We start from the raw sequence: 27154 nt of genomic DNA on the forward strand, positions 1-27154 counted from the left end.
TTTTTTTTCTCAATTTTTATTTAGAAAGTCCAGTGAAACAACATATCACAGTTTGGAAATATTTTAATCTCACTATAATTTAACACTTACAAAATCTAGTAAGTTTTGATTTTCAACAATAAAATTTATAAAAATAATTTTACATTTATAAAATGAATCACTATTTCACAATAAATTATTCATATTTATTACCTGAAAAAAAGTTTTGTGCTATATAAAAGCAGTAAGTTTCATTATCAATATTTTGAAAATATGCTGAAAACTTCAGTTCCTCTTTGCCCAGCATTTTTGGCAGTTAAGTATACAAAAATATTATATTAAAAATTCCCTGACCATAGTTATTAAAACAAAACTGTTAGCAATAATTTCTAAAACAAAATTGTTTAGTCAGTATATGCAGATAAGTTAAAGGGCTTGCTAAGAATGAATTTTATGTTTTATATTTTAAAGATTTTTTAAATATCTATTAAGAGAACAGCACAAAAAGTTAAACAGAAGTCTACAAAAGACATTTGCATTTTTAAGATGAAAAGCAAGAAACTGAGACGCTAAAGTAAATTTCCACAAAATAAGAGTTAAGTAAACTTTCCTCTTCCCTCATTCATTTTCAAAGATGCATTTTATAGTTTTCCAGTACCAGCTATTGAAGGAATTTTGATTTTATTTAAATCAATAAGACCTTCTAATAAATCATTTCCCACTCTGAGTTAATAAGTTAGTTAACATTAACAGAACTCTTTTCTTTATAGAATTAAGTGGGGATTATGAAATTTCAGAAATTTTGAGGTTCTGTAAAAATCACTGAATTCAGGTTGGGACACTGTTTTTTATATCACTGATAATTACTCAACCAGTTTTTCCCTGCTTCTGAATAAATGTGTATGGTGTGTATATGTGTGTGAGAGAGAGAGAGGTCACTGTTTCCTGAGGTGGCCCAACATTAACTGTTTTAAATAAGCTTCAGCTTTAAATCAAATAGGGTTTCCAATGAACTATACTCCTCAGTCCACTGGATTTTTGAAAATCTGCCGAGTCAGTGATTTGAATGTGTTTGTTTTCATCATAACCTGTCTGGGATTCTATCTTTTATTTTTTTAAAATTTGTTTTCAAATTTTTCTTTTTGGTGGGGGCGAAGACATGAAAACTACAACAGTGGTTTCTTATTCATGTTGCAACAAATTTACACTCATTGATTACATGTGAGTATGTGCTAAGGTAATAGGATGGACAGTATTCAGTCATCTCTCAATTGTATACATTTAAAGACCGTAGTGAGAAGCTCACATTTTTCATTCCATCTCAAAGATTTATTCTCACTAAAGTCAAGCAGACCTGGGCATGAAGCTGGTGGCTCTCCTACTCCTCAGGTTTATGAATGTTTATTACCTGTGAGTCTTAGGTGTGACAACACACAGGTGACAGATGGGGGTTTGTCTCCTAATAGCACTCTCCCTGACTGGTGCAGTTTAGGAGGTGCAAGGCTTGCCACCTAAAGGCTGCTCTCCCAGCCTTGCTGGGAACTGGATGTGGACATATGCTAAGTTCTAGTCAATGGTGACTACTTCTAGATTGTTTTAGGAGAGAAAATCAATGTCTCTCTTGGTTGAGCCACTATTTTAAGGGTTTCCTTTTTTTTTTCTTAAACCATTTTTTCTATATCCTAACTGGTAAAACAAACATGTTTTACCTCCGTATACATCTTCAAATAAAGGCAGATTATAAGGAATAGCCAGTCATCCTTGGAATGGCTTTTTATGATTTCTTAAGGTAAAGATGGACATATTTAACTGTGGGCCAGAAAGATGCTTTTTAGCCACAGGATACCCACAAGCGATCCTTCCTCAAAGAAGTATTTCCTGTTCTATAGCAACTGCTTGGCAAGTTTAAAATTGATAAAAAACAAAAGAAAAACAACAAAAAACCTTGGTTCATTGTACATTAATCTGGAGTTGCTGATCTACTGCTCTGGTCAAAAAAGACCACTTAGTTCTGCATCACATCACAACGAAGCAATTATTTACAGATTTAAATTAATATCAAGACAACAAATGAAAGGGGTACATAAGATTCCATTAGTTCAGGAACAGTGCAAGGGAAGTTGGAAAAATACACTATACAAACATATGGAAATTCAGATATACACTGCTTGCACCACAAAGTTTTAAACAATAGGGACAACAAACAAAAGGAGCCTATAAACAAAAAAACCAGGATCCCACCTTACAACAGCACCATAAAGAAGCCTTGGCTCAAAGTTTGCCAAAAGTACTATCCTGAGTTATGTCAAGACCAACAAGTTTTCACATTTACGCAGTGCCATTCAGAAGTAAACACACTCTCACAATTGCTTTTGTTTGGAGAGAGGCTGGTGTGATATCACTGACGCTTGGTTGGCGGCTATTTTGTACTGTTCTTGTCCAGAGCCCTGTGGTGGGGAGGGAAGCGGGGTCTCAGGAGTTGCTAAAAGAGAAGCAGAGAATGTGATGTGAGGGTGACCCAGGAAGTACTGTGCGACACCAATATGCATTATTTTATATTGGAGATATTTTTATTTTTATTTTTTGGAGATTTTTTTTAAAAGATAATAGATAAAGTAGGTTTATCTAATACATTAGGAGCTCCCTGAAGACCTATTGGAGTTGTACTGCCTTCTGAACTCCCAGATAGCATTCAAATGGAATAGAGCATGCTTGCACATCTTTTTTTGTTTTTTCCAAGATTTTTAAATTTATATATTTAAGAGAGAGACAGAGATAGCTAGAGAGGGAGCAGGAGTGAGGAAGAGAAGGAGAAGCAGGCTCCCTGCTGAGAAGCGAGCCTGACATGGGGCTGAATCCCAGGACCCTGGGATCATGGCCTGAGCTGAAGGCAGACACTTAAACGCCAGTCAGGCACCCCGTACTTGAACATTTAATTTTTTTTTTAAATTTTATTTATTTTCATCTGAGAGAGAGATCAGAAGTAGGCAGAGAGGCAGTCAGAGAGAGAAGAGGAGGAAGCAGGTTCCCTGCTGAGCAGAGAGCCTGTTGCGGGACTTGATCCCAGGACCCTGAGATCATGACCTGTGCCGAAGGCAGAGGCTTAACCCACTGGGCCACCCAGGCGTCCCTGAACATTTTAATGGTCACTTAATAGTCCCTTTAAAATCACTTCCCGCCTTTTTTAACAGCATTTATGAGCATTTCATTCTCTTACAGACACAGCAGGAAAAAAAAGTCAACAAAAACAATTAACAAAAGGCTATTTTTTTTCAAATCTTAGAAAACGTCACAGTTTTTGCAATAAAAATGCACATAAAATAAAATATATTTGGTTTGGATTCCACTAACTCAAAATATTAGATGACATTACAAGTTAAGATACTTTTCAAGTGCTTTGAAACCTATATCATAGGTAAGAGCATCTGAAAAATACCAACTTTTTTGCTTCAAAATTATTCTGTTACCACTGAGCTCATCGGTCCCTTCCCCATCAATGCAAAGAACCAGTCCAAGTAACTAAAAAACAAAGTTACAGCTTGAATACTTCATTGCATAGAATAGTATGTCCTACCATTGCAAACTTTTACTATATTGTAAAATAATCTAGGAACTATCCGGGCCTTTAATTTTTAAAAACCTGAAATATTTTAACATTCACATTTATTACCATTCCACATATTTAACAGAACAAGTAGAAAATGTTTTATGATCATACTGAGGCACTGCAAACTTTATAGATTTTTCTCCCCAAAATAGCTTTTAAAAATTCTATACAAAAACAAGAAAAGTTCCCTTTTGCCTCAATATGGCTTAGCAATTACTTAGAACCAACATCTTTAGGTATATTAATTGACAAAAGGATAACCATATTTATTTTAAAAAATTATTTCTGGATATTTGGAATGAATCTAAGACTACAATGGTCTGCTCTTAAAGGCCAGAAAAGTACGTATGAGCTTAAATTTCTGTGTGCGTGTTTGAGGTTTTGCTTTGTATGAAACAAATGATTCTTATAAGCATTATGCTGAAAGATGAAAAATAGAATGTGATTTTAAAAAGATTAGAGTCAGTAAATATGCTTTTAAAAATACTAGAAAACGAGCATTTAAAAAGTAAAAGATTCAACCACCAGCATAATTGTTAAACTTTCTTGCCAGTTGATGCCTACAATGTTTAATATGCTGTTAATGTGTTTTATTTTCTGAGTTTATGAATAACTCATCTCTAAGAGAGATGGTAATGGGCTTCCCTCTCTGCTCTTGACTATGAAATGAAAACAGTAACATATGCTTTGCAAGGATGGTCCCAAATTAATGTCTTTCAAGTACATTTATAACCATAGGTTATACTATTTCTGTAATTTGTGTGTGTGTATATATATATATATATATATATATATATGTATGTATTTTTTTTAACAATTTTACTTTTGCCTCTATCATATATTTAAAGAACTTTGTGTTTCAGACACAATTTACACATAGGTTTCTCAGTACTTGTATCTAACGGATAGCAGTGGTAATAAGTATTTCTGTGGCCTCTACTTTTCATATCACTAGGTAGCAGTGAGATCATATGCAGTGAATTGTTACATTTCATTGAACATTTCCATGAAACCATAATGTAACTAGTTATTAAGGGTTGCTGTAAAGTCAGTAGGTAATACCAGTATGCATCATAATTACATGATAATAACTCATGGAATCTCAGTGAGTTAGCTATTTTCGTGTTAAGAGGTGATACATCCGGACACTTGGGTGACTCAGTTAGTTAAGTGTCTGCCTTCAGCTCAGGTCATGATCCTAGGGTCCTGGGAGGGAGATGGAGCCCTACATGGGGGCGGGGGGGGGTCCCGGCTCAGCAGGGAGTCTGCTTGTCCCTCTTCCTCTACCGCTCCCATATGTTCTTTCTCTCTCTCTAATAAATAGATAAAAATCCTTTAAAAAAGAGATACATCCAAGGCAAATCTGGGATTACTTAGTATAAATTCAGACACAATTCTAGAAAGTTTGTCAAATAGAGGTTTTTATCTCTGAGGTAGCTTAAAAATTAGAATTTTTGTTAAATCTGCAACACTATCAGATGAACTCAGCTACTAACCCCTACTATTCATACAGTCATTTTAGTTCCAAAGAACTTTCCCAGAGGCCTCACTCTGCACAAATGTGACATGCACAAATTTCAGTTATCACAGCTTGGGTAAACAGCACCGGTCCTGTAAAAACATAGTTCAAATTTCAGCGAGCTCGGGAACTCACAACTAACTGTGAGTAACTTGATACATAGGAACTCCCCCCGTTAACTCTCTGGTCTATGTTACTTAGCTCAGTAACAGATGTGCATTACGATCAGTGACCCATCACATCACATCTTTAAGTTTGTCTGTGACTGGTCACTGAATACATTTTATTCAGTTCGTGTACTGACAACTTTAATTGTGTAGTTGCGTTGCCTCCTTGTCTCCTAGTGATACATTCTCATATTTACCACTTAGCAAAAAGTGGTAAAGCAAAATTGGCAAAAGAAAAAAAGAAACAAAAAGTGATTATGCTAGAAGTGAATGGAGCATGGATGGAGTCAGACAAGAATTAGCTGCCCCTGGGAATGCAGATGTTGTTGCTGTTTGAGTCTCTAAACCTGCATTCTAGAGCTTCGTGAGGGAGAACTGATGGACATTAGTGAAGAAACTGATTGTGCCGAAAAGGATGATGATGTCTCTGAGGAAGTGAAACCTGTTAAAAAACAAAACAAAACAAAACAAACAAACAGAAAAACTTCACATTAAATGGATTCTCAGAGACATTTCAGAGATGGAAAGCACAATGGAAAATGTTGGAAGCCGATCCAAACTTCCAAAACAGTAAAATTCATCAAGGCATAAAAAAGATGCTCACTTCCAAAAAAAAAAAAAAAGAGATGCTCACTTCCACTTGCAAGTTAGAGGAGGAGAGAAGGTGGCAAGCACTGTTTGAGCTACACTTTATAATTTTTTTGAAGACTTTATTTCTTTATTTCAAAGAGGGAGAGCACACACGAGTGATGGGGAGGAGCAGAGGGAGGAGAAACAAACTCCCCACGGAGCGGGATTCTGGGATCAAGACCTGAGCCAAAGGCACACACTGAACCGACTGAGCCACCCAGGCGCCCCTACACTTCATAAATTTTTTAACAAAGAATTAAAACACGCAGATGACTCTAATGTTTATATTACAATGAACTAAATAAATCTCAGGATTATTATTTTTTAATTTCTCATGATATTTGTAACCTGTAGTTAAGAGGATTCTTAAAGTTTTGGCAAACATTTTTAAAGGTCACAAGCAAACTATACCTTTCCCATTGATTATTAAGATTTCTTTGCATGGGTCCAGCTTGCACAGTCCTTCTTACAGTCCTGCATGACCAGGGAATACCAGAACTGCCCTTACATCCTGGTGTACTTTGGAATCATTTACGTGCTCACATGCTACTTTAGGGAGTAAGGTCGGGCCTAAAGAGAGTAAGTGAATTGCTGAACATCAGAATCTCCCACAGTTGAGTCCTAGAGAGGAAATGGTACCTAATTTTTTGCAATTTCTGGATACTGACAGATTCTTTCCCCAAATCCCACTTTTCCTCAGACAATTAAGTTTAAAAAGTATCACAGTTGAAAACCAACTGAGGGTTGCTGGGGGAGGGGGTTCGGGAGAGAGTGGTGGGGTTATGGACATTGGGGAGGGTATGTGCTATGGTGAGTGCTGTGAAGTATGTGAACCTGGTGATTCACACACCTGCACCCCTGGGGCTAATAATACATTATATGTTTATAAAAAAATAAAAAATTTTAAAAAAAGAAGTATCACGGTTGAAAAGTGGCCCAGATACTTACAGATCTGGTCTGTATGAACCAGCGTTGACATGGGACCTAAAAGTATAGTTTGTCCAGTTAATGGATCTTGAGACAAATGTGGGTGCATGGGATGATGGAGATGACTAGCATCATTGGAAGCACCTACAGAAGATAAAAAGATGCTTACATCAGTGAAATTTAATCAGGGACACCAGCAAGTTTACCTTGCAACAAATGTTCTGATTGACAGCTTGAATATTGCTATTTTGGCAAAGTGCTTTTTGGGATTTCAAAAAGAAATTAATAGAACTGCTGCCATATTAAGGACAATGTCAGCTTTCACTGTGCATTGGTAGATTAATGTTGTATCACATTATGTTGTATATTAATAATGGACCTTGTGTGCCGTTTCCTGGAATCATTAGGTTTGCTGCCTGTTGTTAAGGCAATTCCAAGAATCACTTACCTCAAGTTTATAGTATTTGGGATCACACTAATAGCATAAACAACTTTTATTTCAGAAAGATGTCATTAGGAACACATTAAGTACCAGAAAACTAAAGCTAAAATAAAATAAAATAAAGTGATTTTACAAGGAAATTTAATCTAGATCAGAGCACAAAATAAATGATTTCTTAACTCATTCCTGACATTTATTGCCTCAACGAAATCTCATTTTTCCCTTTTTGTTGTGTTATGTCAGTTAATTATTTCAGGAGCAAAGTGTTTATTTTTCAGGTTTTTACTATGAATATTTTTAGGTTATGTTGCAATGCTGGTATCCTTGAGCTTTCAAAGGAGTCAAGGCTTAAAAATATACAATCCAACCCCAAGGAGTACTAAAAATAGGAAGTATATTTCTATTTACCATATTTGAAGGAATAAAATCTAAGGCAAGAGGAACTGTATAGCATAAAGATGGTGGACACTATTAAGAATGAGGATTTCAATACGTTCAAGTATTTTTGTCTCCATCCAGCAGGTTATGCAGACTTTCTAAATGTAAAAAACTGAGTTCTATATGTCACAGGCAAAAAATCAGTAGGTCAACCTTGTACAGTGGGGGATGCCCAGAAATAAAATGGAAATTCTTAAATGTACTCACCACCCAGTAACATTTCTTGAAGTAGGTTGTCGATTTTAACCATCCCAAAAAGCTTCACGAACTGTATTTGCTCAATCATTTGCCAAGTGATGCTTTGCAGTGTGGGCAGGAGCAGAAGCAGCTCTCCAAACCTCCCCCGGGAGTCATACTGCCGGTCGTTGATGTAGTCCTCCAAACTGAGCTGCACTTGGAACCGCATGTTCTTAATCTTCACCGGATCACTCAGCCCTTTTGCGTCTAAGAAAGGAAGAAAAGAGTGGTCTAAAGATTAAATCTTACTAGAGTGTGAGAGTAAACAGTCTAATATGAAATAACAGCTTAGTTTTCATTATCATTGTTTTTAAATGGAATTCTGAAAACAAACCTGGATCAAAAAACACGATTGCCTTCAAACAAGCGTATTCGTTGTCATCTATCTGAATTTCTTGAAACGGTCGCACCAGCTCGTCTAGAACCCGGTTGGCCACACGGCTGATCTCAACTTCACTGCTGTTACGGTGAATTACATAGTTGTTCCCTGGGGGGGGGGAAAAAAAAGGTCAGCCACCCCCCCAAAAAAAGACCGTCAGATATGATTTAATTTTTTACACATCAATGTTTTATATGGTTCTCTTGAAGGAGTAGTAATAGTACTTCCTCTCAGCAGTGTTAGGTCAGTTATGTTAGAAAAACTTAAGAACACGTCAAGGATCAATGACATTGATAATATGATCACATGCATTTTAATAGCCTCAGTCACTAGTGATAACATAAAAGTACAGACCAATAACAAGCTAATAATTGACAAGGGAGAAACAAAATTATAATGATTAGCTTTCCACTAGGTCAGTTATCTCTTAGTGTCTTACTCATTAAAGAGTGTAACACAAAACCTAAAGAAACTTCCTTGTTTACACTGGATAAAAATAGGACTCCTTTAGTGGTCTAGGTATATGTAGCTGTAATACCTCTCGAGACACGATTTTAACAAGTCTAAGTAGATGAATTCAAGAAAGTTCCTGAAATTGGATAGAGACTGGACTACCTAATCCCTAAGGACGCTCTAATTTCAAAATCTCTGGCTATAATGACAATAATGACAAAAGCTCCTAACAAAACAGCTAGGTTGCTATTTTCTGGTTTTGTAAAAAGCAGAATATTCTGAATTCTTTCACTGCAGGCAAGATAATCTTCAGTGTAACAACATGTGCCAAAGAACTCGAAAAATGTAACCCTGTTCCTCTTATGAAAAGTCAGTTTATTTAATTATTCACGGTAAAACAATTTAGAACTAGGTAGCAAAGACGTTTGGGTTTTTAGGTATATTGTATTCAAATCTATATTGAGAACAGTATAAGAGCAGTTTTCTAAATACAAGAGAGTATTTAACAGAATCTAGGAGCATAGTCTCTAAGTCACATTATGCAGTTTAGAATCCTGGCTCTATCCCTCACTAGGTTTGTAACTTTAGGTAAGCTTTCTCTGCAGGCATTTCTCCACCTACAGAATAACAATACCTATCCCTCAGGGTCATCATGAGGATTACATGAGATAGTGTGTGTTTACATGTAAAGCACGAAGAGATATGTATCTTACATAGTATGTCCTCAGCAAATATTAACTATCGGTATGTTACATTCAATTTATTTCTATTTTGGGACATAACCTCTATCACAAAAATAGAATAAACAATCTGGTCACCATTTCATACAGCCAGAGAGAGGTGGAGGAAATAATTATTCCAGGGACCTCAACTCTTTCAGTAGGAAACCTAATTTAAAAGGTAAGCAAGGCGTGGGGTATTGGAACAATTACTTAAGGAAAACAAGAGCTTTCCCTTCGTGACTCATCCCTCGTTCAACCTGCCATCCTACTTCTGCCTCTTCCAGCACTGCTACTTAACTATCAGAATTCTCAGACACAGTCACCAAATTATTTTTTTTTAACTCAGGATTTTACATCATACTGTTAGCCACGATATCCTAGGAAATAAACATGTTCCTTCACATGTGTAAAACAATATAATTACAAGTATTAAGCAGACACTGAAGGAGTGTGAAACAAAACTGAGACTCCAATAAAGTGGTCACACAGATCACTAACTCTTTGTCCTGTAATGATTTAAACATAATTCAGTATTATGTTTATTGAGCAACAACTCACTTTTATTTTTAAATTTTTCTCCTTCAGTGTCATTGAGAAATTACTGACATATATCACTGTATAAGTTTAAGGTGTACAGCACAATGATTGGGTTTACATATATTGTGAAATAATTACCATGATAGTTTCAGCTCATGTCCATTTTCTCATCGATACAATAAAAAGAGAAGGAAACAAAATCCCCTTGTGATGAGAATGCTTAGAATTTACTGTCTTCACAATTTGCCCACATATTATACAGCAAGTGTTTATAATCCCCCCCGTTGTTTGCTGTATCCCTAGTATTTATTTAACTTCCAACTGGAAGTTTATACCTTGTAACCACGTTCTTTAATTCTTATTTTTAAATCTCAATGCACCCTGAATGTCTCAATGCCCTCTAAACTTCCTTGTAATCAAGTCAAGGAAAGATAGGGCCTTGAGTGAGGACACAATCAATTAAATCTAATTTGTAAAGTAAGAGTACCATTAGACAGTGTCTATGAATTCTTGGTACATACAGAATAGACCCTGTATAAGGATGAAGCATGCATAATTTCTTCTTAAATTAAAAAAAAAAAAAAAAAAAAAAAAACTTACCCAAAAGCAAAATATCTTTATACACCATGGATCTCTTCGTAGCTCCAAGCAGTAAATGTTCCCCTGCGTGAGCTCTCAACAGTGCCACCTTAATGAAAAATTTCAAATTTAACAATTAATTATAAAATATGATGATTAGAAGATGGTATAATATGTATCTGATTAACTCAGCATTCTTTAAGCCTGGGACCTTTTTTGTTGTTGTTGTTTTAATAAACTGTAATATTCATAGAGGCCTGCCATCATTAAGCTTTCTATTTTTCTATTTTACCATGTCAACAGAGTTTTACTTTTCAAAAATCTAGAACTTCCAAGTCAACAGAAAGGAAACAAACCACCACCACCAACAACAAAAAGCAGAAAGAAAAGTGTTTTAGGATGAAAAAGAATCAAACAAAGCAGAGTTCAAATCCTGGCTTGGCCATGTACTATCTGTTCAACCTTAGATAAGCTCACCAGTATGCTTGGGACTCTTTTGTTTTCATCTATCAAATGGAGACAGTGATAAAAAAATCTCCAAGTGTAGTCAGAGGACTACATAAGAAAGTATATGTAAAACACACTCTGTTACACATAATAAACTGAATAAACAAAAGCAAGGGAGGACTTGTGAAGAGGATGGGTGATCTGCTTGCTGACACTCTCTAGACTGAACCTCGAACTCTCTGCACTAAGCTCTCAACTGAGCTCTATGCATATACTCAACTGCCTATTTAACATCACCACCAGGAAGAACAGGAAGCATTCCAAATATAACACATCAAATTAATGTGTCTCCAACATCTTCATCATCTTAGTAAATGGCCCCATCATCCAAAATACTTGTTCATGTCAGAAACAAGAGTCCATTTTGATTCTGTTCTAATTGTACAGCAAATCTAGGCACTGCTTCGCCATTGCTCCCACCCCCTGTGGAGCCTTTGTCATTCTTGATCTTGCCTAGCCTGAACTAATAGGTATGCCTGCTTCCTTTCTGGTTCCTCCATCCTAAATCCTTGACAGAGCTTCCCAGAACATATTTGCAAGATAATAATCACTTAATATCACTCCTTGGCTGAAAACTCTTCACTGGTTCCTTATTATCTTTACGATAAACCCCAAACTCCTTAACCTTGTCCTCGCTTTGCCCCCACCCACTTCTTTGGTTTTATCTTTCCATATCCCTTGTTCACTTTTCTCCAGGCACATTATTCCTACTTGCCTCAGACCCTTTGAACGTGATGTTCCTGTCCCTGGAATGCTTTGCCTGGCCCCTTTTCATTCAGGTCTCAGGAAAAATGTCTAATCTCCAACTTAATGTATGTCTTCCCATTCCACTCCAGTTATTCTCCAACTCATTCCATTCTATTTTATAGAATTTATCCCCACCTAGAATTGACTTACTCATAATCTGTATATTTTTTATTGTCTGTCTCTCCCAAATAGAGTGCAAACTTTATGAGAATAGTGCGCAATCTGTTTTTTTATTGCCAAATCCTCACAGTTCCTAAAACTGAAATGTAGTCCTACTAAATATTTGTTTGATGAATTTTCTGAGTGAATTTCACTGATCTAGGGTCAGTTTTAAATACTGTTAAGTGGAGATAATAACATTTATGCCAGAACTCCTGAGAGGACTAAATAAACTAATGTAATATACAATGCAACTGAAAGCTACTTCTATTAGTGACTTAACCACAATGGACATTTGCCAATCCATGGCTATTAATGTTATATTGTTAGTATTCAAGTGTCCTTTGGTAAATACAAACTCTTTCTGGCAGGTTACTGGATTTTAATTTTCCAATTTTAAAATCATTGTCTTCATACACAAGTCAGCAACTTTTAAAGAGGAGTGATAATAAAAATATAAAACTGATAAATAACATAACCCTACTTATACAGCTTGAGGTGAGACACACACGTATGTTTTAGCAATTTAGCATTATTCATTCTGAAATAACCTTCCGAGCCAACCTATCTTTATGATATGTCAATAACCCTGACTCACACCAGGAAGGCAGTTACAGAACATTTTAAGAATGATTTCAGATTTCATAGCACTTTTTTTTTTTTGGTCGCTATGTGAAATGCTGTCTTAGAAATATAACTGCTGACTTCCTATGATCACTTTTCATTCTGGTTGTGTAAATATTTTGCTCTTCCTGGATTTTTTAAACAATCACGCACCTTTCCCTTTGATTGTTTCTTTGTTTTTGCGTGTTAGTGGTAAAGGGCACTGATCAGAAGATATAAAAATATATGCTAGGTACACATACGATGGTTTACTCAATGTGACAGAATAAAAATTTTCCAACTACTAGCATCTACAAAATATTATTAACAACCTAGATGGAAGCATTCAAAATGAATCTGAAGTGAATAATCTAGTTTTCATACACTACAAAATTAAAATTCTTAGCTATTAATTAAAATGTCTTAAGGTATATATTACAAAATATGAAAATATATGTAATAGGAAAATTCTAACTCTCTGTACACTTCAGAGTATGATTCTAGAGATATTTTTTGCCAGATATATTCTTTTTATATAGTGAATGCTAGAATAAAATTGACAACATGAAAGGCAAAATTTTACGTTAACTGAATAAAGTGCCTACAAAGACACCAACACAATCTATGTGGTTTCTGTCTATGAGTGGTCTGGTATTTCAGTAGAATTTTATATGGCACCTTCCATAAACACCAAGATCCAACAGCGTACCACTTGCCTCCAGATATTTATTCTGCCAATACTTTTCTCACAGTGGCAGTTCCTTGCTATCTGTTTTTCTTCCTCACTCAAGCTTTTTAAACTCTAGGACTGAAGAATCCTATCTTCCTCAACTTCACCCAATAAATAAATCTGCAGGACCCCTAAAATAGAAGTTAAATAGTTGTGCCTTTTGAGAGAACAAGGTGAATGGACAAGAAAACCAATCTTTTTCTCATAACTGTATCTTTGTTAAATATGGTCAATCTACTATAAACATAATTTAAAAAACACAAAAACATAGCCAAGTTCGAAAAAAATTCCAAAAGCATTCATGACATCTTTTAACTATACCTGGTCATCCAGTGGCAACTCACAGAAGGCAGGAATATATTTAGCCCATTCCACCAAGACGAGGAGCTGTTGTTTCATGGACTCACAGACATCACCGATACTTGCAATCTTCTTAACATTTATGTCAGTGCTTGAGCCGGGGCTGGAGACTGAGATCTAGCATGAAGATCACATTAATTTACCATTTAAAATAATAATGAGCAGTATTTCTCTTTTTTCTATGACTGCAACAAGTACACAGCTTTGAAATGGGCACTCTCATTGCCACAGTATCTTGAGATACACAGAACATTTTAAAATTGAGACAGACATACCTATCAGTACGAGCTAAATTGTAAATATTCACTGCACAGTACTATGTTCTGGGAGCAGTACCTCTTTTTACTGGCAAAACCATAAAATAAGTTACTCAACTTCCAGGATATCCCTAATTCAAAATGACTATGCAAAAAGATATGCCATAGTCACATGAAACATGCTCTGTGATTTAATTTTTATGGAAAAAAAATGTTTACAGTGGATACAGTTTACCAAATAGGAAAAACAATTTAGAAGAGAAGCCAGAACTAGCAATGTAAACCCACCAAAGTAAAATTAAGAAACCAACTTTTGACTCAGCAACATTGAGAAACTTAACCTGTTACTGAAAAAATTTTTCAATTATATATAATTTTGAATTATAATATAAGTAGTTTTAAGATGTTTTTCTGCTAAAATTGCTTTCTAAAAGTTCTTATAAACTTAATTTTTGAACATATGTGTGTGTGTGTGCGTGCGCGTGCGTCTATCTATGTGTATGTCTATTTCTTCACAGCCTCCTAAGCCATTCTGCAAATGCTCTATAGGATCATTAAGTAATCAAGGATTGATAATAATGGAGATGTTAGGCTCATCATACCACCTTCGTGCTATCAAAAATGAAAGTAGTTGCACTGACTCATTATAGAACCTGATTAATAGTTAGCTATTTCATAATTTTTTTATAATAGAAAAATATCATTAACTTTTCTCATGGGGCAATGCTAAAATAAACTGTCTTCAAAAGGTTTTCTTATTCAATCCCCCCTTTTTTTTTTACATTGACTAGTTTATCATAAAAAATACAATTCAGGAAAAGCCAAATGGAAAAGATGCATAGAACAAGGTAGGTAGGTAGGGGTGTGGAGTGGTGGAGAGCTTCCATGTCCTCTGCGGGGAAATCACTTTTCAAAACGTTGATGTGTTCACCAACCTGTTTGTTGTTCAAGAGTTTTTATAACCCAGTCTTCAGCCCCCTCTCTTCACAGATAGCCAGTGGGTGGGGTTGAAATTTCCAATCCTTGAATCCCAATTTTGTTCTTCTGGGACCCACCCTATGTCACCTCATTAGCATAAGCTCTGGAGAGGTCTGTTGGAGATTTTATGACTAACAAAAGGCTCTCTTATCACTCAGGAAATTGCAAGGATTTTAGGTCTCCTTTTTTTTTTTTTTTTTTTTTTTTTAAGTAGGCTCCACGCCCAGTGTGGAGCCCAACATGGGCCTTGAGTTCACAATCCTGAGATTATGACCTGAACTGAGATCAAGAGTCAGATGTTCAACCACCAGAGCCACCCAGATGCCCTTCTTCGTTTGATTCTTAAATGATTTATTTTTAGGTCTATAACTAATGACAAATAATTTTAAACTTTGGAACTGATATTCTCATTCCAGAAATTTAAAATAATAAACTCCTTCTCCATTGGTTTCTGGATTCTGGCTCTTCCCTTAAATACTTGTCTCCAAAACGGATGCTAAGATGAATTCTTTAGTTCAGAAACCGTTTTCAAAGAAGGAAGCCCTGAGGATAGGTCTCAACCAAGCTTCCCAAAAGTCACAGTAACTGATTTTACAGACGTAATCAGTAAAGCAAGCTCCTGCCCCCAGAGGATTGTGCTACGCATTCAGTATTATAAACCAACCTTGTAAACAAACTTTCATTTAACAACATTAGACTGAAATACATTGCATTTTTCTGTTTAAAAATAGGAAGTTGTCCAGGAAGAGTCAAAATTAAGTCAACATTTCACCTAATATTTTCAAAGTAAAACTGTAGTTCATTTTAGAAGTGAGCCCATTTAAATGAACTTAGATTATTTTTGAATTATGCCTAAATAGACATTTGATTCTGTTGGACAGGACTGGATGCTGGAGTGCCACAGGTACCTGGCGAGACCGAATTTCTGCTTGAGCCAGTGTGTTAATGGAGGGGATGTTGCTGCCATCAAATGTGCTTCTTCTGGTGCTTATTCTATCCCGTTCGTTTTGCACAGCTAGGAGAGAAAAAATCCCAGTATTCATTGGTCAATTCTTTTCACTACATGTCAGGAAATACAGTTTTAAATTTAAAAGTAATAGTATAAAAAGAAAGAAGGGTTTATGGGGCAGAGGGGAAACCATGGTATGACTGAGGCTATTTTTTATTCTGCACCACTTTTAAAAAGAAGGCCAAGCCTGTCATTAGATCTCATAAAATATTGCCTTTTGAAACTTTGTGATCGTAGGCGTGTCAGAAAGTGTTGGGTCAGTCAGTTCAACCATGCAGTATCTGTGATAGGATGGTTTTTCCATTCTCTCAACGTTAATAAAACTGTAAGATAAGTAAAGGAAGAGTATCGCCTGTGAGATTGACGAAGGCAAAGAGTATATCCACCATCAGAAGATAGGAATCACAGATTTTGAAATTTCCGTTTTTTTTTTTTTTTTTTTCTCAAACACTAGGAGAAATGGAAAATGAATTTTATTTAGGAAAGGTGATTTTAATTAAGCTTGCAATCTCATGATCTCTTATGAAACAATGTGCTTGGGACAGTTAAACAATAATAAAGCAAAAGTTGCAGGAAGGGGTGTCTCCTGAGGAGACTAAGGTTTGAACATCAGCATTTTGGAAGGGCGAAGACATCTTAAGTATCAAAAAAAAAGCTTCTAGGAGAGAGCTAGATCTACTTGTTTCAGAAAGGAAAGGGAAAGTAATGTGTGTTTCTGAATTCCTTATTGAAAACTAGAGTTTATTTTATTTATTTATTTTTTAAACATTTTAGTTATTTAGTTGACAGAGTTATTTAGTTAATAGGGGTGTAGCAAGCAGAGGCAGAGGGAGAGGAAGAAGGAGGCTCCTTGCTGAGGGGAAGCCCAGTGTGGGGCTTGATCCCAGGACTCTGGATCATGACCTGAGCTTAAGGCAGATGCTTAACTGGCTGAGCCACCCAGGCTCCCTGAAAACTACATTTTTAAATATAAGGAAAAGAGTGAGAGAGAGAGTATTACCTTGTATATTTGTCATATAAAGAATAATATAAGTCAAATATCAATGTTAGATTTATTTACTTATTTTTAAAGATTTATTTATTTATTTTGAGAGAGTGAGTGAGTGTGGAAGTAGGAAGGGCAGAGGGAGAAAAAGAGAGAATCTCAAGGAGACACCATACTTTGGCTCTGACATGGAACCAAAACTCAGAGTCCAATGCTAAACTGACTGAGCCATCCAGGTGCCTCTCAACGTTAGGTTTTAAAACTTAGGAGGTAAATATATCTTCAGTTAACCAAAAAGAATGAAAACTAGGCCTATCGCCCCTAAATTACTTAGATCAATGCTCTACCCTGTTCTGCTGGAGAGAGAAGATAGAAAACTATTAGAATTTTTAATTAAATTATTCTTTTATTAAAGAGATGCACCAATTTCTATGCCAAAAGCTACTATCTACCCCATACTTACTATTAGCCATGAAGTCATTAATTTGGAAGAGAAAAATACTGGACTTTGCTTTTAAGAGTGAGTAGTGTTGAAGCTGGGAATGAATCATTAATATTTTTCTTAAAATCATATTTACTGGTAGCTTACTCTTTTTTCCCCACAGAAATGATCATTGATTTTCAGCCTAAACTGACTCATATGGAAATGCGTATGTAGAGATAAAAAATTAAAATGTAAGCTATGCTTTAGTGAATTTCATTTACATGATCAATCCTCAGAAACATACCAAAAGATATTGTGAACATTTGTAATCTTACTGCTATCATTTTTTAAAAAAATATTTTGTTTATTTATTTGACAGAAAGAGATCACAAGTAGGAAGAGAGGCAGGCGGGGTGGGGGAGAGAAGCTGGCTCCCCACTGAGCAGAGAGCCCGATGCAGGGCTTGATCATAGGACCCTGAGATCATGACCTGAGCTGAAGGCAGAGGCTTAACCCACTGAGCCAGTCAGGCGCCCCACTGCTATAATTTTTAACATAAAACCACATTTATATAGGACTCTATCCAACTAACCTTGGTATTATGTTATTACTGTAAATAAGAGAAATATATCTTCAAAAGTTACTTCCTAATCTATTTAGAAAAAACTAATGCATTATTCTATGAATGGTAGGAGACATAATTTAACTATTTTTGAAAGTAATTTTCTTTCAAAACCTGTGAATTTTTAAAGGAAATAGAGGATTGTGACTTCCTTATACTTATGTAGGAGTAGTGCTGGGGTTCAAATAGAAATAGATGAAACTGATCGACAAAGTATGTAATAAATCCTAAAAACTACTAAATATTGCCATTAGAAATAAGTCATTTTGTAATGACAAAGTGCTTCTCCTTTAATTTTGTAAACTTTATTTTGCCTTCTTTTGGAGACTAGTAATCCAAATGAAACCAATGGAATTTAGGTTTCTTTACAATATTGTGACAAAGAAAAAACTAGCTATGTTCAAGGTAAGTTTGATATACTTTACATTTCTGTAGTATTTAACTTGATTTTTTTTTATGGTTTGTGAAATAGTTCTGAAAAATATTTCTTAATATGTAATAGGCATAAGCATGTGAACTGATAAGCATAAAATACTGCAGTGGTTATCTCCTGCCAAATGTCTACATGTGTTCAACAGATTTGTTTCCAAATTAACCACAGTTAGAATGTAGAATAATATAATCAGATTATTTACTACATTTGAAATGAAATTAAGAAACAGAGTATGTAGTCCACTGTCTCTGTTCCTCAATGGAATATAAGCTCCCTGAAAGGAAAGACTCTTTTTTCTGTTATGTTCACCACTGAAGCCTTAGCATCTGCAACAGTTTTTAAAAAGAGGTGCTCAATAAATATTTGCTAAATAAATAAATCAATGAATGAAAAGTTAATATTCAATCAATGTTTATGAGATAAAGATATTCAATTATTATTGACAATAAATGTGTGTTTAAAAGTGAGGTTTATAATTTCAACCTATTAATAGATTTTGCCATTTCACTTTTGAACAGGGTATCGGGATATTATTTAGATAATACTTCTCTTTCTTCTCTTTCCAGGTATAACACAGTAGCAGAGGTACCAGAGTCTGGAATCAGACAATCATCAAAGACTGGGTGTCAGTGTCCTTGGGTAAATTCTTAAACTTAGGGAATTAGAAATTCCTCATTGAAGAAAATCAGAATTCATTTGAAAAAGTTATGTGAATGCATGAGGATGTATATGTATAACAATTTCCACCAACAATTATCATTATTATACTATATATTATTACCTTCTTTTTTCATTCCTGCTCTGAAACACTTTCTTAATCGACAATATCTGCATTGATTCCTTTTGTCCTTGTCAACAACACATTGCCGACTGAACCTATAATATCAAAGATATATTAATTTGCAGAAAATTATTTATGAAACAAAAACAAACACACACAGATAAACAGACCTTGTGTATATATGGTCAAATTGGGCCCAACAGGAAGAATGTGTGAGAACAGTTACCTGCAATGGTCAGCACGTACGTGGAAATACAAGCCTCACTTCTCATGCAGTCTTTATAACAAAATAAAACTGAATGATATTTGACTTTTCACCAGTATACACACTATACATTATCACTCCTATCCTGAGTTGGGAAAGCCAAACCTCGTTTAAAAATCCTTGGCATGTGAATTCTAATTGCTTATTGCTAAATGATTTCAGTGTAATGGAGAATATATCAGAACTTCATTCCTCTGCACTTTCATGCTTTTCTCTTTTAAATATCCTTCTATTAATTTTAAATGTGCCTCAAATGCAACCAAAATTTACTCTAACTGCCAAATTACATATCCAGAGGTGAAAACAACACTGAAAGTATGGTCTCTGCATAATTAGTACTATCTCACAGCCACTAAAATGACTATAATCAGGGAAAAAAAGAAAAAAAAAAAACAGACAATAACAAGGGTCAATGAGGACGTGGAAAAACTGCAACCCTCATACACAGCTTTTGTAATATAAAATGATGCAGCTGTTTGGCCAAAAGTTCGGCAGTTTTTAAAGAAAAGTTAGACGTTAGAGTTAGCATATGACCCAGCAATTCCACTCCTAGGTATATACACAAAAGAAATGAAAACATATGTTCGCTCAGAAATATGCACACAAATGTCCAAACCACCATGATTCCTAACAGCCAAAATAAAGGGACAACCCAAAAACCCATCAGCTGATGAACAGATAGACAAAATATGGTACACCTACGCAATGGATATTATTGTCTGGCAATGAATGGGAATGGAGTACTGATACATGCTACAATATGGGTGAACCCTGAAAACACATTCGAAGTGAAAGAAGTCAAGCATACCTAAGAGATAATGCTGTTTTGGTTTCAGACCACCCACAATAAAGCTAGTATCATAATTAAGTGAGTCAAATGAAATTTCTTGGTTTCCCAGTGTATATTAAAGTTATGTTTACACTATACCATAATCTACAAAGTGTGCAACAGCATAGTCTAAAATACCAATGTAATACCTTAATTAAAAATATTTTATTGCTAAAAACTGCCAACCATTATCTGAATGTTCCAGGAGCTATAACCACTGATCACAGATCATCATAACAAATATAATAATAATAATGAAAAAGTTTGAAATACTGCAAGAATTACCCAACTGTGACTCACAGACACAAAGTGAGCAAATACTGATTGGAAAATGGCACTGAAAGACTTGCTCAACACAGGGTTGCCACAAACCTTCAATTTGTCAAAAAAAAAAAAAAATGCAATGTCTGTGAAGCGCAGTGAAGTGAGGTGTGTTTGTAATTTAATTTCTATCAAATGTCCTGAAGAAACAAATCTATAGAAACAGAAAGTGCATTAATCATTGCCTATCATTGGAGGGGAGGGAGTTAAGGGAAATGGGGAACAACAGCTTAAGGGTAGGAGGTCTCTTTACAGGGTGATGAAAATGTTTTAAGTTGGTTGTAGTGATGGTTGCACAACTCTGTGAACATACTCAAAACCTGAATTAAACACTTAAAAAAATTAAAATGTATGATCTCTGGAATTAAATGTGAGCTTGATTTCCAGTCCACCATTCACTCCTGATGAACACGTGAGGATGTTATGTAACATTCCCAAATTAATTTACAACTGCCAAATTGGAAGGACTTTCATCAAAAAGTTGTGTGCATGTAGGGTAAATATAAATCATAGTCTTTGGAGCAAATATCAATCATATAGTAAAATAATAGTATTTCTTCCAAATTGTGTCATAAAATTACCCACATCCATATGTATTGGTATATTACTGATTATTTGTAATAATATCAATACCTTTGATATGATACAATGTACACTGTATCAGTATTACAAATATCAATTTGTAATAATTGGTATGTTACTGATTATTAATGATGGGAATAAAAGAACCTACTGGTGATCTACAAAAGAAGATAGTTCTTCTCAAAATGATGGGTAGCCACTTTGAACTGACTGAATATAAAATCTACTATAAAAGAACTGAGCTGGAAGAGAGGTATTTTTAGGATGAGGAAAAAGAACTGTTCACTTGGGAATTCAGGGCTTCAGAAGAAGGAATCCGATTACCAATAAATAAAAGAGGAAAATACAACTAACATTAATGCAAAAATTGAATAAACATATTGAGCACCTTTTGGGTACAAGATCCTGGTGTAGGGATTAAACAAAGGAATATGACCTGTCTCCTCCATTCAAGGAAACTATAATCTAACAGAGTACACATACAAGTTTACAAACAGCCATAATAAAGAAAACATGATGTGAAAAATATTGAAACAACAATTTAAAAGTGGTTTAGAGGGAAAGCCCAACTTCAATGCGACAGAAGAGCTAAAACAGAAATAAAATTTGTACATCTGAGGAAATGGATAAATTTGAGACCAGCAAAATCTGAGCTTAAAAAACCTTTACATTCCTACACCTTCATGATTATAATAAGTATTTTCCAAATGGAAAATCACAGCATTTTTTAAAACCAAAATATGTAAAGAAGGCTAAGTTGGCAGCAATACTCATGATGAGAAGGTGTGAGTCGTCAAACTGTACAGGTGGTGAGAATATTTTTTAATTCTAAAAGTTGTATGGGAACACTCCTTTCTCACTTTTCTCATACAGAAAGGGAAGAAATCTTGAAAGCCGATGGTGCTGATATTTTAATTCTTAAAAGTCTTTGTTGGATTTAGTTGTTTGAATCACACTATTTTTCATATGTACGTATTTCATCTTTAACAGAACATATGACTCAAAATATATTATTTACATGTTATTTTGTGTTTATTTTCACTGTTAATTTTGTAAATTTTGTAAAAGCACTGAATATTTAATGTAATCATAGAGAAAATGTTTTTAATGAGGGAAATCTACATGGTTTATTTTTTATACTAGAGCTTTAATGTACATAAAAGCAAGACTCATGTAAATATATTTTTTTGTTTATCAAGAAGATTTTAAAGTAGATGATTTACTTTTTTTTTTTTTTTAACCAACTTTAAGCCCTCCTGGAAAAATTACGAGAGAACATTAGTTAGGTATTTGGAGAGTTATACATTAGCTTTTTCCAGACCCTAGAAATCAAATGGCATCATATTGTAAGGGAGATTAACTTTTTCCCAAATGTCCAGTTTGTTCATAAAATAACACAGCAATCCTATACATGCTACTCATCAGTACAACAAACACTGATATTTTTATGTTAGCATCAGTCACTTTTTTAATAGTCCATATTTCATACAGATGTAATCTACATTCCAGAACTGTCATTCTGAAGATTCAAGGTGGAGTATCTAATCCTAAGTTGTACTACGATGTTCACTAGATATTTTTGAAGCTTACTAGAAATATGTGACATATACAATAGAGTTAAATATATTTTGGACAAAACATTGAATTCAATGGCAAAACTGTGGCATGAGAAATACACTTAAAATTTTAAGACTGAAAATTTAAGCTCACTGGCTGACTTTGACAAGCTACCAAAATCATCCACACTTTTATAATTGTGTTTGAAAGACTCAGGAAGTAGAGATGTTAAAAAGAAAATCAAGATGCAGAAAAACACACAGATTGTGAAACCATTTAAATACAGATTTAAATATGTCCACTGGTATATGAACATGTGGTAAAACAATAAAGAACAAAAGAAAAGACAAACACCACATTTCAGACAGTAGCTACTCTGGGAGGGAGGACAGAAAGAGAAACCGATAGAGGAGGTGTGTTCACTAAAGGCTTTGACTATATTGGTCCAGGTTGGATGAGAAGTATGTGGATTTTTTTATATGTTTTATAAGTCTAAAATGTTTCATAAAAAAGAACCACCTGTAGGAATGCATCCTGCATACACACCCACATACCCATACATTTTTTTTTTAAAGATTTTATTTATTTATTTGACAGACAGAGATTACAACTAGGCAGAGAGGCAGTCGGAGAGAGGAGGAAGCAGGCTCCCTGCTGAGCAGAGAACCCGATGTGGGGCTCGACCCCAGGACCCTGGGATCATGACCTGAGCTGAAGGCAGAGACTTTAACCCACTGAGCCACCCAGGCACCCCCCACATACCCATACTTTAAACACAGCTTACAGATTTTTTTTCCATACAGACCTTGTTTGTATGAAAATTCTGACTTCTTAAAAGATTTTATTTATTTATTTATTTGAGAGAGAGTGAGAGAAGAAGAGAATAAGTGAGGGAAGGGGGAGAGGGAGAGAGAGAGAGAGAAGCAGACTCCATGCTGGGTGGGGAGCTGGACTCTGAGCGCAATCGCAAGACCCCGAGATCACGACCTGAGCTGAAATTAAGAGTCAGATGACTGACTAAACCACACGGGTGCTCCAAAAGCCCTGATTTTATCCCTTACTTCTTGCACGCCATTTTGAAATGCCTCTAAAGATAACTTTCTCCAAAGGAGCATCTCAAGTACCTGCAGGAATAAACATGACTCTTGCGTATGCTGCGTCTGAAGAAGCCCTTACACCCATCACAGCTTGATGCTCCGTAATGCTTTCCTGTCGCTCGGTCCCCACATATGGCACATAGGCAGTTGACACCATTGTCTGTGGTATTCATACTTGTTGTCTCCGGAGCAGAGCTATCTGTTAAAGAAAAAGCAGAGTAGCCTTCAAGTTAATACAAGTATTTCTTATTTATATTACCCTACTAATTATTCACAGGCTCAAAACAGTCCACTTCCTTGACCTTTTAGAGCACACTATGCTCTCCTTTTAACCACTGGCCACTTCTGCCAGTCTCCATTCCAGTCTTCCCTCACATATTTCTGAAGATTAAACTCTGGGACACCATAGGTCTAAGTCCCCCCAAATATACTCTTTCCTAGGGAAAACCCATTTGGTCCCATGATGGTAAATATCATGTATATGAGAGAAAAATCCCCAGATTTTCTCTCTAGCCCTGATGTCTTCTGTGGGTATCAGTTTGAAATGCCCAAATACCTTTTTAACTACTTCAAAGTTTAATAGGAATGGCGTCTGGGTGGCTCAGAGGGTTAAGCCTCTGCCTTTGGGTCAGGTCATGGTCCCAGGGTCCTGGGATCGAGCCCCATACCTGGCTCTCTGCTCAGCAGGGTGCCTGCTTCTCCCTCTCTCTCTGCCTGCCTCTGCCTACTTATGATCTCTGTCCGTCAAATAAATAAATAATCTTAAAAAAAAAAGTTTAATAGGAATTGCAAATTAATGTATCAAAACACAACTCTTCTATTTTTCCCCTCAAATTTGTTCTTCCTTCAGTCTTCCCTATGTCAGTCAGTCAATGGTTCCATCCAGGACCTTGGACCAATAACCCGGTGGTCTTCATTGGATTCTCCCCATCATTGTTCATAACCAATCTAATACTAAGTCCATATTTGAAATACATATCGAATTCACAAACTTTTCACCCTTTTACCACGCTCACCCTTACCCAATTGACTATACTCTTTCCCCTACATTACTGCAATAGCCTCTTATCTAATTTTTCTGTTTCCACCCATGCTCCCCTACTGTTCATTACCCCAAACTGCTCTTGGAACAAGAAATTCACATCATTATTAGTCTTCTGTCCCTAACCCTCAGAAACAGAATAAAGCCTATGCATCTCAGGCTTGCTGAAAAGCCTGGTGTGTTGAAGCCCCCTCCCTCCTTTCTGACTCCATTACTTGGTACTACTTTCCATCCTGTTCACTGTTCAACAATGTTGCCTTTTTAACCTCCTTCGAGTTGGCAGCTTCCATCTCTGAATCTTCACCTTTGCTGCTCCTGCCTCGAAGGAAAGTTCTTCCTCAAGGATGTTTTTGAACTGGTGGTCTGATTTTTGCTCCAGTCTCTCACTGTCTATGAACTATTCTCTGAACACATCTAAGAGTCCTCCTTCATCTGCCCTCCAAGGAGAATCTAGAACCCTAATTATTTTTTTTAAATAACTACTTCATTTTAAAAAATTATGTGCTAGTCTGTTCATTTACCACCCCCTTTCCCTACAGAATATAAACTTCATGATGTTAGAGAACTTAGATCTGTCTAAATTCTAACGTAACAACTCATCGTATCTTGAATATAACAAAGGATAAAATTAAAGTCTGTCGTGTGTCAATTATATTCTGTGAAAACACATATATTCTGCTTACTAATACTTCTGACAGACATTACCATATATAATTTCGTCAAGAAAAACCTTAATGAGAGTATGTTTAAGGGTTAATCATGTGATGTTATGGAGTTTAACGTGAGGAATTTTTCTTTTTGGTAACATAAACAAAATTGGTTTAGAAATAAGACAGAAGTGTTAGGATTGATTGTATTCTAGATTTATGGAAACAGGAAAAAAATTCAGCTCTTGCTTCCAGTTTAAAGTCAAACTTACATATTGTTAACAACCTTATTACAAAACAAGTTAGACAATGCAAAAGTCAGTTGTGTTACATATTTATGCTAAATCTGTCCTTATTTAGTAATACACAATCTTTTAAAAAATCATGATTCTCTGGAGACAAATATACTATTAAATATCTTTAATCAAATCTAAACCTAAGGAATAAAAATGGTGATTTCCTAAGATTTGCACTAAGGGTTTCTTTTAATTCTCTTCGTGCTAAAATTTCAGAATTTATCTTCTAAGGATTAAAAAACATCTTCCCACAAATAAGCTGTTGTTTATTATAAATATAATGAGATTAGCAGTTGTAAAACTGAAGAGCATAGCAGAACGTTGCCCTATCCTGAGTAGAAGATACATTCTCAATCCCAAACTATACCACACACACACACACACACACACACACACGTTTTTCCAAGTATACATAATTACTAGATTTGAGGTGTTCTGACAATTATAAGTAATCTTGGACAAGACTTTTACTTGGGAAAAACCTAAATACAAAGTCAACAATAAACTATATTATATAAAGACATGAACTCTAAACAATCCATGCCTTATTTGAAGTTAAAAAGTTACAGTACATAAATACCAAGAGATTTGTGAGGCTAAACATTAGCTTGTCAAGTAGTAAAGTTATAATATAAGCCTTTATTTCCTTTCATACTGGGTTCAGTGCAAAACTTAGAGTAATTTTAAATGAAGTTTCTCATCAACAGCCATTGAGAACTGAAGTGACAGGAGGAGGCAACCAGTAAAAGCCTCCAGCGTTCTGTATGTCATTTTAAATACCGCATAGACAATGTACTTCACAGTCAGTCTGCCAACGTTACTTACCACTGTGATTTACAGTAAATAAAGTAACTTCTGAAACTGTTCTTTTTACCTTAACTGGCCTATGACAGAATTCTGAGGTCACTTTGTTACGTGAAACTAGACTTTTAAAGACTCGACATAAATGAGCCATAACAGTATTAACTTAAATTTTGTGAGGAAATGCAAAAACTCAGATACATAGTCTTAAAAACCAAGCCCTGGATTCTTCAGCAAGGAGATACAGAGCTACCACCGGGGAAGCTCCGTTTTTACCCCTCCCATTATACCTGCTTTCCTTTATGTCTACAAGTAGATGAGAACTCACCATTCGAATTATACAGAATCTGCATAGTTTCAAACTCCAAAGTTGTGTAAGTTGGGTCCAATACTTCACTGTAATTTGCCATCTCCATGTCCAGTATCGGTTCTGATACCCTCATCATTGACTTAGAAACACACATACAAGTGCCACCACAGGCCAGCGTGTGTGATGGCTGCTGGGC

General features: G+C 35.4%; 1 protein-coding gene across 1 annotated transcript; it reads right to left on the bottom strand.

Annotated features, from left to right (window-relative positions):
• HNF4G (hepatocyte nuclear factor 4 gamma) lies at window positions 1-27154 on the bottom strand. Its single transcript, XM_044245430.1, has 10 exons — window positions 26977-27154; window positions 23890-24061; window positions 19212-19306; window positions 15866-15972; window positions 13684-13839; window positions 10638-10725; window positions 8281-8433; window positions 7917-8153; window positions 6851-6973; window positions 1-2461 (listed from the first exon to the last, which is right to left on the bottom strand). The coding sequence occupies exons 1-10, from the start codon at window positions 27110-27112 to the stop codon at window positions 2340-2342; spliced, it is 1389 nt and encodes a 462-aa protein (XP_044101365.1). The 5' UTR covers window positions 27113-27154; the 3' UTR covers window positions 1-2339.

This window comes from Neovison vison, chromosome 4 (genome assembly GCF_020171115.1).
Source record: "Neovison vison isolate M4711 chromosome 4, ASM_NN_V1, whole genome shotgun sequence".
Lineage (NCBI taxonomy): Eukaryota > Metazoa > Chordata > Mammalia > Carnivora > Mustelidae > Neogale > Neogale vison.